Source organism: Delphinapterus leucas, chromosome 15, assembly GCF_059928025.1.
Source record: "Delphinapterus leucas isolate spDelLeu-1000000601 "Yukka" chromosome 15, BTC_Dleu_Yukka2, whole genome shotgun sequence".
NCBI classification, from domain to species: Eukaryota; Metazoa; Chordata; class Mammalia; order Artiodactyla; family Monodontidae; genus Delphinapterus; species Delphinapterus leucas.
In genome coordinates, this window is record NC_143143.1 from 24,259,241 (window position 1) to 24,280,177 (window position 20,937).

The 20,937-nt window shown below is 49.1% G+C and overlaps 1 protein-coding gene across 3 annotated transcripts in view; it reads right to left on the reverse strand.

Moving 5' to 3' along the window:
* The window catches only part of XYLT1 (xylosyltransferase 1), a 302,171-nt gene that overhangs the window by 201,408 nt on the left and 79,826 nt on the right, over positions 1 to 20,937 (reverse strand). For 2 of the 3 annotated variants that reach the window (XM_089896097.1, XM_022552190.3), the window contains exon 2: positions 13,701 to 13,739. The exons of the other annotated variant lie outside the window; for it this stretch is intronic. In XM_089896097.1, the coding sequence (XP_089752223.1) occupies positions 13,701 to 13,739 (39 nt within the window). The remainder of the gene's footprint in view (positions 1 to 13,700; positions 13,740 to 20,937) is intronic. 3 annotated transcript variants of the gene reach the window in all.

Genomic DNA, 20,937 nt, shown 5'->3' on the forward strand with positions numbered 1-20,937 from the left:
AAATGGAAGGCAGTTAAAAACAATGAAGAAGAGTGATGGGTGCTGATATAAACTGACGTCTAAGATACAGAGAGAGGAACAGCAAGTTATTATAAAATATGTTTCTTCAGATTCAGTTTCAAGGAAACAAAATCCCTGCCTATGTACCCTTCCCCACCCCCACCCCCACATTAACATGCAAAGGAAAAACCTGGAAGGAGAAATAAGAAAACTTAATAGTGGTTACCTCTGAACACTGGAAAAAGGGGTATAAGATTTACCTTTCACTTGATACTCTTCTGTATTATTTGGTTTTATTTATTTGTTATTGTGTGCCTGTATTGCTTTATACGCGTTCAACCCACAGTCAGTCCAGTTGGCTCTATTCTCAGAAGTGTCCAGAATCAAACCACTTCTCTTGGCATCCACTGTGAACATGCTGGTCCCAACCACCACTGCATTGCCCTGGATATTGCAAAGCCTCCTCCCTCGCCCGTCTTCCTGTGCCTGCCCTTGACTAACAACCGTGCATTTTCACCAGGGCAGCAACCAATCCCATTTTCAAAAGTCAGGCCATGTCGCTCCTCTGCTCAAATTCCTCCGGAGGCTTCCCAGCATGGAGTGTAAGCAAAGTCCTTTCTAGGTTCAGTAAGATCCTAACACTCTGGCCCCACCTCCACCCCTCTTTCCCTTGCTCACTCTTGCTTTAGCCACACTGGCTTCTACGGTGCAAAAACCATGCCAAGCAAAACCTACCTCAGGGCCTTTGCACTGGCTGCTCTCTGTTCCTCGCCCACCCATACTCTTTAAGACTCTGCTCAAACGCTGCCTCATTTCCAGGCGGCCCTCCCCAGCCCCACCACAGTCAAAGGGCAATCCCTCCTCGACTGACCTGGCCTGGCCCACCCCTCCCCTGCCTCACTTTCCTCCTTAGCACTTGTCACCATTTGACATAACACTGAAACACACATCTCTCGTTTACCATCTGTCTAAAATGAGGGCGCGTGAGAGCAGGGACTCCTGTCTTGTTTGCTGCTGTATCTCCAGCCCCTAAAACAGTGTCTGGCACAGAGTAGGCACTCAATAAATATTCAATGAATAAACTAATCAATAATAAAATATTAACCGGAGAATACAATATACTACTGACCATAGCAACGACGAAAAACAAATCCAGAAAAAGATCTTAAGTCCCAAAAGGAAAACCTAAAAATAAATAAATGAATAAAAATTAAAAACAAACATGTTTCTAGCCATAGAGAACAGGGTGGAGAAACGCTCAAGGTCAAACTAACACGTAAACAAGTAACCTCCGGCGCGGCACACAGCAGCCTGGTTGTTCTAAGCTGATGCTCTGCACATAGGACCCTTTCACGGAGTCCAGGGAGTAAAGAGCAGCTTGTATGAATGCGGTACAGTTAGAGTTAGCAACTGGGGAGTAAAACCAGCCGGTCTGAACACGTTACAGAGTCAGTCCCAAAGCCACAGACTATTTCCGGGTGTCAGGCAAACCCACGCCCTCCTGAGAGCGCCAAACCACAGCAAATCTGCCAACCCCACGCTTGCAGGCTTCAGGAGCCCTGCCTGGAACTTGGCCCTCACTCCACCAGGCACCCAGCCTAAAAGCAACTCGGCCAGTGTTCAGAGCTGGGGTTAGGGTCTCCAGCCCCCAGGAGCACACCGGGCCCTTCACCTTTCTGTGCCTCAGAGTTTGCTGGAACATTTGAGTTTTCCTTTGTATCTCATCTCGCCAGCAATGAAAGGCTTGGCATGTGCCGGTTTGTTTAAACTCTCCCTCTCGCCGCACCCATATAAAGTCACTTGAGAGCAAAGACGTCAAATCCAATGACATTTATAGGAGGTATCCACCCCGTGGACTTCACCTAACCCTCCCCAACACCGTTTCATGACATGGTCCCTGCAAACCACACTCAGGCCAGTGGTTCTCAGTTGGGGTCAACTTTGCCCCTAGGGGACATCTGGCTGTGTCTGGAGATGTTTTGGGTTGTTGAAACTGGGGAGGGGGCATCACTGGCACGTAACGGGTAGAGCCCAGGTACACTGCACAGAACAGCACCCACAGTGAAGTCCAAAATGGCAGGAGTGCCTCGGCTGAGCAAGCTTGGTGGATGAGCAGGGTGAACGACAAGGCTGCCCTGGGGAAGGGAGACCCTGAAGTAATGGGCAGACGGGAGGCAGAAGAATTGATGAGACCCGGCCCACACTCGGCCTGGAGGCTACTGAGATGCTCGACGTCTGGCCGTCTGAGGAAGCTGTGTGGGGCTCTTAACCAGGGGCAGTTCCACTGGCCGGGCTAGTGGGAGAGCCTCATCTCCCCTCCCCTCCCCTCCCTTCCCCTCCCCTCCAGAAGATGCTTTTTCATTAGAAGAACTGTGCCTGTCTCTGCCACTCTGCTGACTACTCGGAGTCCAGGCAGACCTGAGCTTTGCTTATGTGGTGACAACACAGCCTACCCTGTCCCGCGTGAAAGCAAATGTCCCAGCCCACTCACAGGACGCAAGCACCTGGCTGAGCTGCCAAAGACATCCCGGTAATTTAACTAATGCTACTTCCCTCTCTGCAAAGAGGGAAGCAGCCATCCGAATAGAGAAGGAAGAATGTTCCAGAAAAAGGACAAAGCAAATTCCTGCACGGGGAGACAATGGAAGAAGACTGAAGAGCCCTTGCTTCTGGGGTCTGCTCCTGACACAAGAGAGAAAGCGGGGTGGGGTTAGTGTTTATAAGTGACAAGTGGGCATCATCACCCCAGCCTCTAAAAGTCCAAGGAGGTAGGTGACGTGGTTGCTTTAACCAGCGGGGAAACTGAGTCTCAGGAAGCTGAATACCTTCTCAAAGGTGATGCATTCAGTAAGTGAAGAGGTCAGGATTCGAACCCAGGACACTGGGCTCCATCCAAAGTGGGCAGCTGGTCCTTGCCACTAGCTGACATCTAAAGGCTCAATGTAGTTTTACCTTCCAATTTTTCAAAAATCTTTCAAACCCCCTCCCTGCCCCCCAAAACCCCGTGGGCCAGTTGGAGATGCCACCAGGAGGCCTGTGTACGACTCTGGGTCTAGGATGATGTCATGAGAAAGTTACCTCCTGCCACCCCATAACCGGTGCCGGTTATAATTGGGGCAGGGAGCGTGTGGCAAAGAAGTCACTTTAGGCCCCTCGTATAGCTGGAGTTTCTTTCTTCTAGCATTGAGCTGGCTGGGCTCTTCCTTCTCAAGACAATAAAACTGTCCCACTGTCCTCAGCCCCACCCATCTGGTACCACAGCTAACTTGAGTTTTCCATCCAGTCCCCTTCCTTTCAGTGGAAAAATAAGTGCTGTAGTTCCCAGAAGAAAATCAGAAGGGGTTATTATTATTAATAAGATGTTCCTTTTCAGAAAGGCACTTGAACCCAGCAGGGAGGGTTGCACTGAGGTTGGAGCTGGGACCCCACCCCTTCAACCTGCTGGGAGAGGACAGCCCAGTTCCCCAGCCAGAACCACTTGGACTGGAGAAATGGCCACGTGCTGGCCCTCCCAGGGCCTCTCAGAGGCAGAGGCGAGGTGGTGGCACTTTTGAGAAATCAGTTTCAAATGCTAAGACAGTTATATTTCCTGGAGGTGTGACGGAGAATGAGAAAAGGAGAGTTTGCAAAGGCCTTCCCTGCTGGCAGAAATAGTCTGTTTTCTCTGTCTGCCTGTCTGCTCTGGGGTTACAGGGAGGAGCTGAAGTCCTGCCCTCCCCGCCTTGTCAGCCTAGACCTTGGTCCCTCCCGGGTGAAGGAGTCCTTCACTGCCTCAGAGCCAAGACAGACAGAAGGGTGTGAGTGACAAGACTCAGAGCAAACTGGCCCCTGCCTGGGGCATCTTTCTCACGCATGTGGGTCCTCTCGTGCTTTACTTAGCACAGTGGTATTGAGAATGTTTGCTTCTCGATTTGGTTTTGGGGGGAGGTTGTCACAAATAGAATGACAGCTCTGATCCTCTGCCCAGAAAAATGCTCAGATACCCACAACTGGGCATTCAGTTTCAAAAGAATCACTGCTCCCTCCCATCCCTTCTGGGACCATCCCTTGGTTTGAAGACCCCCCACTTTATCACAACAGGAAACGACAGTGATTCACCCTGGGAAAACCCACTGGCAGTGCTATGGGAAGAAGGGGCTGGAGGCTCCGTGTCTAGGCCCCGAGGAAACAGAGGCCACTCTCCTAGGGGAAGCTGAGGGCACTTTACCAAGAGACACTTTCTAAGGGGGACCGACAAAGCAGCTCCGGCCACAGCGGGGAGCTGTCACCACCTGATCTGAGTGATCAGGTCCTGGAGAGAGCAGTTGTAGCTGTGGGACAGGGCAGCCCTACAGGAGCTGTGGCCCTCCCAGGCGACTCAGCCGACCCACAGAAAATGACCCCATCCCATTGTCCCCACCTCCTCCCATCTCCTGCCAGCGCCTCCCCTGGACCGAAGCAATGAGAAGTGCATGCTGATGAAATCCATCGAGGTCAGCCTCTGGGGGCCGAGGGAAGGGAGGATGGGTGGAGAGTGGATCTGAGGAGGGTGGGGACAGAATACAGCCAACACGCTTCATCTCAGCTGAGACCTAACATCCGAGGTGGCATCAGCAAGAGGGTGTGTGAGGGAGACGTGGGGCTGTTGTCCCTCCACACGGAGCCTGAACTTCCCCTGGCCAGGAACCACGTGTGGCTTATCTGACTGGCAATGGTGAAGTGTCACCTGAATCCGGGTCTGCCACTAACGTGCTGGGTGACCATGAAAGCTGTGGAGCCACTCTGGGTTTTTCCACATATAAAGCACAAAGGTGAGCCCTGAGGGGCAGGGGGCATAGCAAACGCTGCAGGAGACAGAGGTCTGGCTTCGGTCCTCCCTCCGCCATTCAGGAGGGCTGTGGCCTTGAACCAAGTACTTAACCTGTCAATGTCTCCATGCCTTCACCTGCAAAGGAGGGGAACGCGAGCCCCTTCCCCAGGTGCTGCCATCACGATTAGATGAGATGATACATAAAAAGCACTTAGCAGGGCTTCCCTGGTGGCACAGTGGTTGAGAGTCCGTCTGCCGATGCAGGGGACACGGGTTCGTGCCCCGGTCCGGGAAGATCCCACATGCCGCGGAGTGGCTGGGCCCGTGAGCCATGGCCGCTGAGCCTGCGCGTCTGGAGCCTGTGCTCCGCAACGGGAGAGGCCACAACAGTGAGAGGCCCGCGTACCGCAAAAACAAACAAAAAAAGCACTTAGCAAAGTCCCCGGTGTGGAGCAAACATGCAGGCGATGTTGCAGAAGCAGCACCCAGATCCTCTCTGGTTCCTAAATCCTCCAGGTCTGGGCTCTGGGTATTGACTTTGATGTCCCTCCTCCACCTGGACCTCTGTCGTGCTATTTTATGTGAAAGCGATTTTCTTGACTGAATTATCTCGACAGCTAGAACCTTCAAACCCAGCCTGAACATTCTTCTCTTTTTAAGCTCCCGGGTTCACACCGCCCTGCCCGAAAACCTCACGGAGCAGACACACTAAGCCTCAAAGATCCTGGTCCACGTGCTACGGATGCCAGACAGGAGCAACGCCTGCTCACCGAGACTCCAGCTTGTAATTTGATGCAAATCTGGCGGCACTGCCATGTTGCTCAGCTGGTGGCACTGTGGGCTTCCCCTCAGTGCTGGAAGTTGTGTGGGCGGGTGCTCTTCAAGAAGGTGCATCTGCTGGAAGGGAAACGTGAGTGTCTCCTCCTCACTGTGAGACCACTCTGCTTGCTCTCTGCAGGGGGGACCCTCCCGCTGCATGGAACCTCGGCTCCGCACCTAGAATTCACTCCGTACGGACAGATAATTCCAAACCCGTCTGCTGGGGATGGCCAAGGGAGTGATCTCTACCTCTGTCTCTATCTCTTCTTATATCTGTAACTATACATACATCTGCAGCTATATCTATATCTAAATCTTATCTACGTCTATATCTACATTTATTGCTACATCATATCTGTATATGTTCTATATCTAATCTATCTCTCTATTCCTAATCTCTATATCTTTCTAATCTATATATAGCATATATATGCTATTTGTATACATTACACATATGCATTATAATAATATATGCACTATAATACATATATACATTAGATATAGATTAGACAGATATAGGTTCAGATATAGAGATATAAATTAGATATATTGACAGATATAGAATTATATTTTCTAATGTATAGTGTATAATATATGACATCTAATGTATAATGGATATCATAATGTATATAGGTATTATGTGTATACAGTCGTCTCTCAGTATTTCCGGGCGGATTGGTACCAGGACCCCCATAGAGACCAAAATCCATAGATGCTCAAGTCCCTTATATAAAACGGCATAGTATTTGCATATAACCTACACACATCCTCCTGTACACCTTAAATCATCTTTAGATCACTTATAACACCTCATACAATGTAAATGCTACATGAATAGTTGCCAGCAAATGGCAAATTCGAGTTTTGCTTTTTAGAACTTTCTGGAATTTTTTTCCAGATATTTTTGATCCATGGTTGGTTGAATCTGTGGATGGGGAATTCAGAGGGCTGACTGTATACACTGTACATCACGTACACATTATGTAATTAAGTTACAGATCTATAACTACGTCTACATCTCTACCTCTTATACCTATCTATCATCTGTATCTATTCTCTGTCTATATTTAATCTATGTCTTAGCAACATAGCAGTGAAGGAGACAGTGCTTCATTTGTAACCTGGCTCTAATCCAGCCTCAACCACTTACTGACTGTATAACCTTTTTTTTTTTTTTTTTTTTTTTTTCGGTACGTGGGCCTCTCACTGCTGTGGCCTCTCCCGTTGCGGAGCACAGGCTCCGGATGCGCAGGCTCAGCGGCCATGGTTCACGGGCCCAGCCGCTCCGCAGCACGTGGGATCCTCCCGGACCGGGGCATGAACCCGTGTCCCCTGCATCGGCTGGCGGACTCTCAACCACTGTGCCACCAGGGAAGCCCTGACTGTATAACTTTTATAGGAAACTCGGTCTCTCTGGGCCTCAGTCGGCTTGTCTGTAAAATGGGGCTAAGATCTGTACCTGCTAGACTGCCAGGTCCAAATCCCAGCTGCTCCACTTGTTAGCTGTTGGACAAGCAACTTAGTCTTGTTATGCCTCAGTTTCTCATCTGTAAAACAGGGAGGATTTAATACCTCCCATCGAGGGCAGCTGTGAAATCTGAGAGCTTACTTAGAAGAGCGCCCAGCCCATGTTACCAGTGCTTAGTGGATATTGGCTAAATGTACTAAATTTACAAATACACATACAGTTCTCGGCTCATAGTAAACTTATAGTCAATGTATGTTGGTCATTACTGACAAGAGCAATAGTTTGAAGTGTTCTCAGTCAACAGCTAAACTCAAACCTTCAATGTCTTGGGAGAAGCCATCTCCCATGGAGAATAGAGGAATAATGACCTCAACACGATCTATTTTTCGAAACGGCGCATGTGGCTACACTTTGGGGAACTTGCCAGCTATTTATGGAACGTTGCATCACTTCGTTTGCCCTGAGTCATACAGACTAGAGAGGCACCATGGCCATAGGAACGCAAATCCTCCCTGAGAACGTTTCTACCGCCAGGTCCAGCCTCCTTGCCTGGCAAGCCAAGTCCTGGCCCGGGCAGTCGTCCAGCTGGTCACCTCCCTGCCCCACCTCTCCCACCAGGTCTAATTAAAGACCCAGCAAATCAGAGCCAGAGGAAAAGACTGTGGTGGAGGGATTTGCCTTGTCCCCAAATCAGCCTTGTCTGCTCTGGAGAGGTTCTGCTCCCCCAAAGAGGCTGGCGAGAGGAAAGCAGATGGGCTGAGAAGCAATTTGGTCTCAACGTCCTCTCAACAGATGCCGGGCACCATGAGAATTAATGGGCTGGAGACTCAGGTAAGAGCCATTCAGAAGCTCTCTGATCACTCCCCAAACCGCTCTCCACGGAGGAAAAGGTTAATCGAAGCCCAGAGCTGGAGGCGAGGCGAGGAGACAGCAATTGCTTTAATCCCGGGAGTGGGGGAAGAGCTTCAGGAGAAAGAAGTTTGCACAGAAGAGGCTGTGGTCTGCCTCTGAAAGAGGAACTGGGCCTTGAAGCTGAGGTTTTCACAAGTCCTACTCTGTTGGTCCAGAAACCTTAGCCCAACCCTCTCTGAACTCAGCCACGTAGATGGGCTTTTTAATTTTTTTTATTTAAATGCTGCATTTTTCTCCAAATGCCGTTGGGCCCTAGCATCTCTCAGAAAACTAGCTCTAAGAGGTTTTTTCCCTTTTCCACACACTGTGCACATGCTCATACACATCATGAATCATGACCCTGTGTGCAGTCACTCCCTGGCAACTCAGACCTAGAGGCTCTGGGGGATGGAGGTGTCACGGCCAAGAGCCTGGAGGCGGAGGTGGGAAGGAACAAGTTTCGCCCTTCTACACGCTCACAATTATGTGGCTGGGACTGTCTTTGTAAAATAAGCTGTCCACGTAGCACATGAGGTTACAACACCACTTCTTAACCTTGGCACTATTGACATCTGGGGCCAGATAATTCTTTCTTGCATGCATGGTAGGGTGTTTAGCAGCATCCCTAGCCTCTACCCACTAGATGCCAGTAGCACTCCCCAGCCCCCAAGCTGTAACAATCAAAAATGTCTCCAGACGTCACCAAATGTCCCCAGGTGTGAAGGTAGTAGATTTACCCCAAGTTGAGAACCACTGGTTTAGACTCAGGCTTCAGTTCAGCTGAAAGGGAGCCAGCTAATTAACTAATGATGAGCACTAGCTGATTTCTCACATAAGCCCCATTATCACAGCACAACATTGCTCAGGTCAGAAGTTCCCTGTCAAAATGCTCGCCGCGGGTGTTAGTTTGACTGGATGGCCCCAAATTTAAGCCCCTTTTCCTCTGTCCCACCCCCTCAGTCCTTGCCCTTCACCCTTGTCTGATAAGGTAATCCCTTATTCATCCTGACGTTCTAATGACACCAAGGCACTGAAGGAGCTCCAAGGAGCTAAAACTTTTAATTGATTCTAAGGAGAACTGGCATTATTTTTACAGGAACCCAGATATAATATGCAAAACTCTCAGAACACAATTACTGCCATCTCTTTGCCTGGTTAACTCTTTCTACTGTAAGCTCTCAGCTCAGATGTCACCTCCTGAGCTTAAAACTCACCTCCAGAGAGAGACTTCCCTGAACACTCTCCCCCTTGTGGCGCCCGGTCACGCCCACTTACAGACACGCTGGTCTTGTTTTCGTTCACTCATTACTCCCTGAAACCATGGGCATTATCTATTTGCTCTTAAATTCACTGTCTGACTCCACCAAACAGAATGGGGGCTCCATGGGCAAGGTACCTTCTGTCTTGTTCACTGCTGTACATTTAGCATCAAGGCCTGGCCTCTTCCTGGACCCCAAACTATTTATTAAATAACCAACTGGATGAATGGATGAATTTCTCACGGACTGATTTCCTTCCACCCACTACTCGTTTTCTTCGTGAGTTTTGTTCACAATCTTCAATGACCCCAGCATCATCATTAAATAATGTGAATGTAACTCCCTCCCCTTATACCCCCAGCTGGTTGATCAAAGAAATTCAAGTACCTGGTTGGTTGCTGAAAGCTGAGCAGTCAGGAGTTTTCCCTCCTGATGCCCCTGATCTTCAGGTCCTGAGAGTTCCTTTATTACACCTCCCAGGGGATCTCACTGTTGGCGCAGAGGCCATGAAGTAATTGACAGTGAAGATGTTGGGGGAAGGGGTGGCAGGAAGGGAGACAGAAGCTAAAATTGAATAACGAGAGGCCTTGCCAATTGGAGCGAATTCAGAAATGATAAACCATCGTGGGGATCAATGAGAAAGAGAGAATCAAATAATGAGCATTCATATTTACCAAAACACTACTGATGCACGGGGAGATGTTTCATTTGTGTTGTTTTAAAAATAAATTTTCTATTGGGTCCATTGCTTAAACCCTTTTACCTACCAGCCTTGTGGCAAAACCATCGGTCAAAGAATCACTCACCATGTAAAGCATTATTATCTATTTATTTATATATCCACCACCTATCATCTATCTATCATCCCTCTACCTACTTATCTAAGTACATCTGCGGATACTTGTACAAAGCACTATCCATCCGTCTATCTATTTATCTATATTGAGCTTGGGGTGCATACGTCAGGCTCGTCCCTCCAGCTTTTCTGAGCATCAGCAAATCTTTCTAGGCAACTTTTTTTTTTCTGGAAAAATAGGAGAGAGGTTGAGAAGGTAGATTCTGATGTCATATGGCCCCAAGTCTGACACTCACCAATGTTAGGTCCTGTGTGACCTTGGGTAAGTTACTTAACCTCTCTGACCCTTAGGGTCCTCATCTGGAAGTTGGGTATCATGAAAAGACCTATGCAATAACGGCATTTGAGGATTCAGTGGGAGAAGCCAGTTCTTGGCAAGTGGTAAATATCAGTAAGAGTGGGGATCATTGACGATGCCGCTAACCAAATTCAAATTCCTTTCAGACACTTTTTTTTTTCATCTCTAGGTCACTTGGTTCCCGGGTAACCACCATCTGGAGACTAGAAAAGTATTCACCACTGCAAGTCAGGGAGTCCTCGGTACCGCCCAGGGGCAACCTGCTGAGGGAAAGCTGACACCAGGGATTTAAACCTTACTCGACTCCCTCATCCTATTAATCTGGCCGTTAAGCAGAGACAGTCCTGCTGATGCCGACAGGTGCGAGGCTTTGCTGTGCCAGTGGCAGAGCATTAGAGGAGGCCTCAGCAGCCAAGCAATCCAACACCCCCCCGCCCCCAGCTCAGAACAGCTGCCCCGGGACAGATGCACTAAGCACTGGGCGGGGGCTGATGCAGGGAGTACTAGGGAGAGAGGAAATGCGTGGAGGGAAGGGTCCCTGGCTGGCCCAATGTCCCTATGCAGACTGGGCCCTGGACAAGCACGCCACTGAAGCATGATGTACGGACATGGCTCACAGTGAAATCTCAAATTCAGGCCCACCTGTGGCACTTGTGCTCCAGGATGGAGCAGGTGATGGCTTTCTTGGGAGCAAAGGGCACAGGGGGAGGAAGTGGGAACTGACCCAGGGCTCAGAGTACATCTACCACTCACCTCTGCATGGCTGGCTCTTCCAAGCTCGGCCACATCTGCCACCTTGCTTGTGCTATATGGGTAATATTTGGGGTGCCATGTCCTGCCAGAGAACCTTTCCCTCTCATCTGACCTGCCTGCAGGCAGGTAAAGAGGATCTCATCCTGAGTCCCATGATGGGCTGAGGCCCAGCACAAAGTCAGATCGGGCCACGGGCTTGTGCCAACAGTTACAAAAAAACAAAAAACATCTGCACTTTGGTTGGGTTCTAACGTCCCTTTAACGTGGGAAACCAGAACTTGGGGAAAGACAACAGCATCCTACGGCTCCCCAAAGACCGAGCTCCAGAAAGCCGGCCACGTGCCACAGCTGGCTGCGTGCGGACCAGGGCTCAGGTCTCTCAGGCCGATGGATGTGACTCGGGGAGAGGTCACTGTGTAGGTAGGGGTGAGCTGTCACAGCCCAGAGCCAAGGCATGTGACTGTTCTTTCCCATGGAGCTTCTGAAGGGCTGGTGGGGTGAAAGATACAGCAGGGCAAAGGACAGAACCATCCAGGCTGCAGCCACTCCACCTCAGATTTGGCTTCCAGAATTCTGGGTGCAGACTATGTGCCCAGGGGTCTCCCCGAGTCTAGTAACTTTTCCTTCTGGGGAAAGATTGATAAAGAAGAGAAGGGCCAGCATTTCAAAAACCCGCCCTGGATGTTCTCTCAAAATACGTGGGGAGAGACACGTTTCCCAAAGTATGGCACACATACTTCTGAGAGGACGTTGCAGTGATTTTAGAGGGCACCCAAAGGAGCTTTTCAACTGTATTAATTTAACATTTAATGTTTTGCAACACAATGTAACTGGCACATTGAACTTGTGATTTCACCAATATTATTCTTAGAGATAGCATTTCTCAACCCCGGCCCTACTGCCATCTCAGGCATGGTAATTCTTCCTGTGGGGGATCCTGTGCCTTGTAGGATATTCAGCAGCCTCTCTGGTCTCTACCTATTAGATGCCAGTAGTAAACCCCCCTCCCTCCCAGCCCGCCAAGGTGAGATAACCAAAAATGTCTTCAGACATTGCCACAAGTCCTCTGGGGCTCAAAGATACCCCTGATCGGGAATCATTACCTTAGGGTAAGTCTACTTCTGAAAGTAAAATATGTTCATTTCAGGGAGAATGTGTTTCTAGGTGACTTGGCACAGGTACAATTCACATTTGCCAAACATGGCCGAGGTGACAGGTGACTGGCCGAAGTCTGCCAAAAACCAGACCAGAGGATGGCCAAACAGAGGCTAAAAACTGGGCGTTTATCCCCTCCAAGTCCCCCCCACTGCTCCTTCCTGCCAGCTTTGTTGTCTGGTCATCCCTGAAGCCGACATAAGTGTGTGTGGGGAGAGCGGGGGTGGGTAGTGAGAGGCCACAAGAGCCCAAAGAAACCCTGAGAATCCACTGTCCTCCCAACGTCCGGCCTTTCTGATGAAGGAAGGAGGGGTAGGGCAGAGATGCCCGCGATGAGGGTGAAGAGTAGGGCGCAGCTGGTCCCAGGATGTGCAGGAGTCACCGAGAAGCCTTGAGAAGCTCAGCTACGTTCGCCTGTCTGACACGCAGTTAGCTGTGGGGCGCTGGTGGCATCCACCCTGGCTTCTCTGTTTACTGTCTGACCAGAGCTAAGGAAACCATCCATCCAAAGATACACCCCCTTCAAGCCCCGTCAGAAAAGCACTGTTGCACTGGTTTTAAAAGCTAACATTCTTGTTACACAGCAGAAACTAACACACCACTGTAAAGCAATTATACTCCCATGAAGATGTTAAAAAAAAAAAAGCTAACACTCACGAGCACTTAGCACGTACTGATGACTTCACAGACACCCTGTCCTTTCCTCCTCACCACAGCCCTGCAGAGCAGGCGCTATCCCTGCGGTAATAATATTCCAGATGGGGAGACAGAGGCTGAGCGGTTCAGTGACCCTCAGGTCCAGAAGACACAGCTCTGGGGCTCTACCTGGGTCTGCTGGACTCACAGCTGCCCCGCTGTCCTAGCTCCCCGGAAAGCAGAAAGTAGACAGTAAGGGCCATTCCCTCCTTACAAGGCCCACTGGTCACCTGCCCCCCCGCACAGAAATGCCACCGTGATTCACATTCCTCAGAATGGCCCATCGCGCAAGCAGACACAAGCACACAACTAACTGCCCGGGGAGAAAGTGCTCCAAACCCAAGGCATGAAAGGGCAGCCATCCCCCACTGCATGCCTCCTCTCTGCCTTCCCTCTCCCCCTGCATTCACCTCCTCGCGACTGCTGGGCGGAAGCAAAGGGCAGAAGAAAACTCAAAAGAAACAGGTCTGGTTCTTCCCACGGTGCTTTCAGAACCTGGGTACATGCATGCGTGCACACACACTCATGAACAATCAGCTGGTGTGTGTACACATGTGGGTGCACGCACATATCCCAACCGGGCAGGAGGATGGCCTTATGTGTCCGTCCAGCCTTCCTGAGTCCTGGAGCCAAGAGGATGCAGGAACGCTCCCTGGAGAGCTGGTCCGGGGACATCAGTGCAGAGAAAGTGACAAACACCACGGGAAGGTACTCACCTGGGCCTCCAGGGTGATCACAGGGCTTGGTTGTGCGGCCTGTGGGAAAAGAGGAGAAAACACACGTGAGCGGTGGGAGAAGTGTAACCTACTGCCCCGGCCATCAAGCAACCCCGCAGGGAAGCTGGCCCCCCTCTGTCGCCCCCATTCCACGTGACAGGAGGACAGCCCGGCCCAATCTCCCCCCACCACACCTCCTCCCACACCCACAGGACGAAGGAGGCTGTAATCTTTCATTAGGGGGATACAGGGACACCCGCGTGGAGATCGTGCACAGCCATGAAGTGTCAGCATAAAGAAATAAGAAACAAAGGCCCCTCGCCGAGCATCTCAAAGCGTGTTCAAATCATTGATGTGAAGGAGAAGATGGGTCCGTAAGAGGATTAGAAATAAACCTGAAAGAATATAAAATCCCCATTAGGGGCAAGGCCACCACTTCGTGTCTGATCTTGGAAAGAATGAGGGAAGGACTGAGAGGAAAAGAAGAGCTTAATTCCTGGTCTGTGTGGCACATTCCAATGGGCTGGGGAAGACTCCTTTCAGGCGAGAGAAGGCCAGAGAAAGTCCCATTCATTCACTGGCTACAAAAGCCAATTGACTGGAAATGCTTGGTGGTAATGTCTCGGGTCATTAAACGTGAACTCTTGGGTGGGGGGCAGGGTGGGTACGGAGGAGGAAGGGGCAGCTGGGGAGGAGGTAATGGTTTTCAGCAAGTGGATTCCAAAGAAAACAGGAAGCTCGGCACATAAAGGCTATTTTTGTCTGGACTATGTCAGCTCTGAGCTTCATCATCTTGGATTCCTGATTCTGGGAAAGTAACCTCAAGCTGCCTCTTACAGAGAATGGGCGTGATTTTACGGCCCCTCAGTGCGAACTCAATTGGAAGCTTTGCTTTATCCGAGCAGATTTTCCAACACAGGCTTCAAGGAAGCCGTGCAAATTAGCCCCAGCTCACTGGCCTCTGCTGTGAACAAGAAGGAGATGTAGGAATCACACCCTATTTGTTTCTCTGTGAACGGCTTATTTTACGTAGCATGGTGTCCTCAAGGTTCATCCATGTTGTCACAAACGGCAGGACTTCCTTCTTGTTTGAAGGCTGAATAATATTCCTCTGTGCAGGGCTTCCCTGGTGGCGCACTGGTTGAGAGTCCACCTGCCGATGCAGGGGACACGGGTTCGTGCCCCGGTCCAGGAAGATCCCACATGCCGCGGAGCGGCTGGGCCCGTGAGCCATGGCCGCTGAGCCTGCGCATCTGGAGCCTGTTCTCCCCAGCGGGAGAGGCCACAACAGTGAGAGGCCCAAGTAGCACAGGAAAAAAAAAAAAATTCCTCTGTGTATATACATACTATGTATTTTCTTTATCCATTCACTTGTCAATGGACATATAGGTTCTTTCCATGTTTTGGCTATTACGAATTTGGCTGCCATGAACATGAGAGTACAGATTTCATGATTCCACTTATATGAGGAACCTAAAATAAACTCTCATACAAGCAGAGAGTAGAAGGGTGGTTGGCAGGGGCTGGAGGGAGAGGGAAATGGGGAGGTGCTATTTATCGGGTACAAAATTTTGTTCACACTAGATGAATAAGCTCCAGAGAGCTGCCGTTCAACACAGAGCCTAGAGTTAACAGACTATATTGTACGCTGAAAATTTTGCCCAGAGGGTAGATTTCATGTGAAGTGTTCTTTCCACAACTTTAAAAAAAGGAAGTGTAGAGAAAGCGGAACATCTTAAACCCCTACCCCAGGTGAACTGTCACGCATTTCTTGCTCGCTTCTCTTTGGTACCTAATTGTGATGAGCGTGGAGTCCTGACCCCAGGATCATTTTGCGTTCTGGTCTGTACTGACTTTTCCTTCAAGACGAGGGAATCCTCTCTCCCGATTCCTGTGCTAATTCCCAGCACTTCTCCAATGGTGCAGCTCAAAGACTGTTGCCAAGAGAACGTCTCACTCTACTTTTCACATTCCACCCAGGCACTGAATATTCCTCGTACTCAGGAAGAGACTGAGGGGCATTTTCTCTCCCATGTTGCAGCCTTGGCCCATAAAGGAACTTGGAGAAGTCTTAAGAGAAATACTGCAGGCCTCTGTCTTCAAACCCTTACTAGCTCCTTCTCAAGGGGAAAGCAGTGGCAACTATGATGGGGGAGAACCTTCACTGAACCACTTTTTTTCAAGTGAGGTTCATTATTTTAGCATCCCTCACGAAGCCCCCCAGCCAGCTCCTGTATCACTCATATGCAGGGAGAGTGGACCCTGTACTCCCAGTTTCCCTGTGTCAGGCAAGCATGCTGGGCAGGGCCCATGCTAGTTGCCAGGAGGCAAGGCCATCATCCTGGTCTGTGCCGGGCAGTGTGGGTCAGATCCCACCGTGCTGTTCAGTGAGTGACAGCAGGCAAGTCTGTGCTTCAGCTCAGTCTCCGTGTGTCTGTCTGTCCCTCTTTTTTTTTTTTTTTTTTCGGTACGTGGGCCTCTTACTGTTGTGGCCTCTCCCGTTGCGGAGCACAGGCTCCGGATGCGCAGGCTCAGCGGCCATGGCTCACGGGCGCAGCCGCTCCGCGGCATGTGGGATCTTCCCGGAGCGGGGCACGAACCCGTGTTCCCTGCACCGGCAGGCGGACTCTCAACCACTGCACCACCAGGGAAGCCCTGTCCCTCTCTTTATTCAGATCCTACCATCCAGATTTTGACTAGAAGAGAACAAGCTGCTTCTCAGACTCAGACATTAGCCTCATTTTTAAAGCCAGGTCTTTGCAAAGCATTGCACAGGGTGTTGGGTGCGTGCCCAGATTAATTAAGCTGTGCTTCACAGTCCATTTGGCTATTGTTTGGGGATTACTCTTCACTGCTCAGAATCCCACTGGATGGGGTGGGGTGGAGAGGGGAGAATGCCATCCTGAACCCCTATGAACAACTCCACTGGAAAAAACCTTCCTGGGAAACCACAGGGAACCTCTGACAACTGTGTTGACAAAACCCAGAGCCTGATCCTTGGATACAGTGTCGCACCAACTCTTTATTTGGTGTTCCAACAGAAAGGAAGACCCTCTGGGCTCAGGGTCAGGGGACTAATATTCATTAAAAAGCTTCTGAAAAACAAAAGCAAAAATGCTATCTATTTAGCATGTTAATTACCTAGCCAAGAAGAAGACAAAGTAACTCACAAATGGCCATGTCATTGACACTTGGGATTCACTTGCCAAGAAAACTGTGTTCCCCTCCTCTGTGCACATTTGAAATATAAGACTCTCCCTACGGAGGCTCAGTCCAGAGGATTCAAGGTATGGCAGTGCCTCTGTGGGGTCTCACTTTCAGTAACATCCTCCTTAATTGGAAAGGCTAACGAAGTGGAACCAGGTCATTGATGCTGTCTGCCTAATCCATCCTGTCTGTCTAAATTGGGACTCTGGTTTACAGTAAACTCCTGTCTGTCAGAGGAAAGGCTCCCAGAGACCAAAGGGGAACTTGCAACGTGCTCGGATGCTACAGTGGAGTGCTTCTAGAATCTTAACGTGGGGACTGGGAACCAGGGAACCACCTAAGCAAGGAAAGCCCTTTCATATCATCTACTGCAATGACTACATGGAGGAAGTCAACTGGGGAACTGAGTAGGTTGAATAAGTGGCCCTCGTTTTCACCACTCCCTAGATCCACACCCTCTGGTCCTGTGATTTTGCATTTCTTTGCCAAGCGTGCTTCCTCATCCCTTGAACTTGGGTTTGCCCATTAGCAGTTATGACGTAAGAGAAGCTTGAAATGTGGCTGCGTGATTGAGCATGACCTCTTGTGCTTTTGCCATCAGCACAAGAAGAATGTGCCCCAGGTAGCCTGCTGGTCCAAGGAGGATGAGAGACAGTCAGGGCAGACCCCCATCCAATCTGCAGCTTGAAGCTAAGCCCAGCCTAGATCAGCCAACCCCTAGCCAACCTTCGCACATGGAGAAAATATATGCTTGTTCTTTCCAGTCATTGAGTTTCAGGTTGATTTGTCATACTGCACCATTGTGGCAGATACACTCTCCAAACATGGACCTTGATAGAACCAAAACGTACTGTACAGACAGTCCAGCCTTGGAAACGAAATGATGCATACTCTCCCTAAGTCTGCAAATACATCCCAGGAACCAGAAATAACCAAACTGATAGCTATCATTTATTGAGGACCTACTACGTGCCAGGCTCCATGCAAGATGTACATTACACCCAGCAAAGAAATTACTCGACCATCAGGATCTTGCACTACTTATGAGTTAGCCTTCAGCCCTCTTTGCTAAATATACCAGTCCTTCTGAAATTATTTAGATGCCATTACAGCCACATTAACGGAAATCATCACTCAGAGTGCCCTTGCCCTGAGATGAAGATATTTTTCATTCTTTTGGTTTATTCTAAACTTTATCCCATGGGCATATTACTTGACCACAGTTCAGAACAGTCATGAATACTAGTAGTAGCTATTAACTTACCAAGTTACTTGTTAAGTAATGGCTAACAATTTGTTAAGTTCTTACCATGTTCCAGGCACTGGCTTAACCTCTATACATGCATCATTCCATTTACCACTGTAACAACTTTATGGTAGATACCACCATTACTCCCATTATAGAGATGGGGAAACTGATGACCATAGAGACTGAATAACCTGTCCAAGGCTACACAGATAGTGTTGAAGCCTGGATTCAATCCCAGCGCCCCACACTCAAGAAACCTGTGCTCCACTATTTTACACTAGCTCTTATCTGAGAATATCGTCCCACCTTAGACAATGTAATCCTGCAACCTAGATAATGTCTATCTAAAGGAAGAATACAGCAAATGAAAGGTACCACCTTAACAACTACTGGAATCCTTTTCTAGTATCTGTATCGTTTTAAAAAGGTAGTGGACATGGTTGATCGAAATCAGTACATGTGTCGTGACTAAAAACAAAATGCAGTCACTGTGCCATGGCAGGAACCACGCAGAGTTAGCCAAACCCGTCCACAAATGTTTACCGTGTTCCAACTCAGCAGCTAGCACTATGCCTGGCAGGTACCCTGAGGGAGACAAAAATGAGTTTTATTAAAGGGACCCTGTGTGCCCTTCCATCCCAAAGCTGTTTAAAAAAGAGGCAAGGGCCTGATTACAGCTCCTGCAGAACTGAAACTTGTCTGCACCTCGAGTCTTGCCCGTAAGACCAGGAAGCCAGGCTCAAAAACTTCCGAGCCCATCAGGGCCAAAGCCTTAATTTTAACAAGCAATTAAACTTTCATAAAGAAAGCAGAGAGGAGGAAGAATTTGTTCATTTTCATTCCAGGCATGCATCAAACATTTCTGGCTTTCCTGGTTATGCTGAGACCTGCGTAAGCCTTAGTCAATGGAAGGGGCGTTCTCCTCCTTGGCTTTGATGATATTATAAGATAGCGTATGCTCTTGCGTGTTGAGTGATGACTTCGGTGTACAGGTGAGACAATCCTGTGATTCAAGCCTTCTGAGCCAGTTTCCCCCTGAGGCCCATCAAGTCAGCATATAGACAATGGGCCCCAATAGTACAGCCTCAGCACAGACACACCCAGGACAACACTGCGGAAGGCTGGGTGGTGCTCTCCCCGGGAGCCCTCTGCTTGGCGATAGAAGGAGGAAGCTTCCACCATCCAGAGACTGGACCTTATTCTGGTCACTGTCAAACACCAGGTGCCTTGGGAAATGCAATGAGCTCTTCATGAGATCAAAAACTCAGCACCCTTGCCTGCTGGAGAAACTGGCTCACTGGAGACCACCCAGTGGAAGCTGAGTTTGGATGTCAGGCCAGAGACCTAAATGGATAAGGTCACTTGTACTGCAGCCTGGCATGGGGCAAAGAAGGTTCATTCACGGGAAAAAAGTGCAGGTTTGGGGTCAGCTCTGGATTCAAATCATGCATAACCACTGTTTTAGTCTGCTCAGGCTGCCGTAACAAAATACCACAGGCTACGTGGCTTACACAAGAGAAACTTATCTTCTCACAATTCTGGGAGCTAGAAGTCCAAGATCAAGATGCCAGCAGGGTTGTTTTCTTCTGAGGCCTCTTTTCTCATCTTGCAGACGGCCACCTTCTCACTGTGTCCTCACGTGGTCTCTTTCCTCTGTGCATGAACCTCTATGTGTCTCTGTGTGCCCAAATTTCCTCGTCTTACAAGGACACCAGTCAGACTGGATTAGGGCCCCCCTAAAGGCCTCATTCTAACTGAATGACTTTTTTAAAGGCCCTGTGTCTCCAAATATAATCATGTTCCCAAGTTACTGGGGTTGGCAAGTCAGCAGGTAACAACCACTTAGACTAGTGACCTCCATAGCTTCTGTGAGCTTTCCCTGTCTCATTTATACAACGTAAACAGGTGGGTCTGTATTCTCCTACAGAGCTACTGCAAGAAAGTAAAGCATAGAATGTATTGTCTGGCAACTTCTGTAAGTGAGAAGGAGTACTGATAACTATTACACCAGCTTAACAGGTGTAAACCTGGACTGTCTCACAGGAACCCAGATACACCGTCACCTCCTGCCTTGAAAACAGGATACCACTGACATCACAGGTTGCCGCGAACATTAAATAAAACCCGCTATTTTAACTGTCTGGTCCCTGGGTTAAAATTAAGCTCAAAGATAACCTTCCCTTTGTTTTCTTCTTCCAGGTTTATGAAGGCTAAGACATATCCCTCCACACCCAACCCTACTCAACCACAGTTCTTCTGAACTGAGAGGTATTGCAGGTAACTGGTCAGCCGTGAAATGGATAAGTTTACCTACTTTGTTCTGAATGCTTACTTTGTGCCAAGCATGTGAACTACTTGCAACTCTGCCAAAGGAAGTCTCATGCTCCCCATTTTACAGATCAGATAACTGACGCTCCAGCAGGACAATTTGCTCTAAAACACAGATTTGATAAGGGATGGAGCCTGGACCGGCGCTCAGGTTTGTAAACTGCCAGAAACTGGTCCCTTACCCAATATCCTGGTGTTTCTAATAGCGTGAACTTACTGAATCAGGATCTCTGGGTAAGGATCCAAAGAACCTGCATTTTTATTAGATACTCTTAGGCAAGTCTTACGCAGGCCGAAACCTGAGAACCCCTGATTATATCCCGAATAATACAAGACTGAAAGCATCCAAGGTGAGAAGGACAGTCGGTGAAAAACCAAAAATTTCTATTACGACCCCAACCTCTGATAGCCAGCCAGCCACCAAGTGTCTAACGCATGCTTAGGACTTTGGTG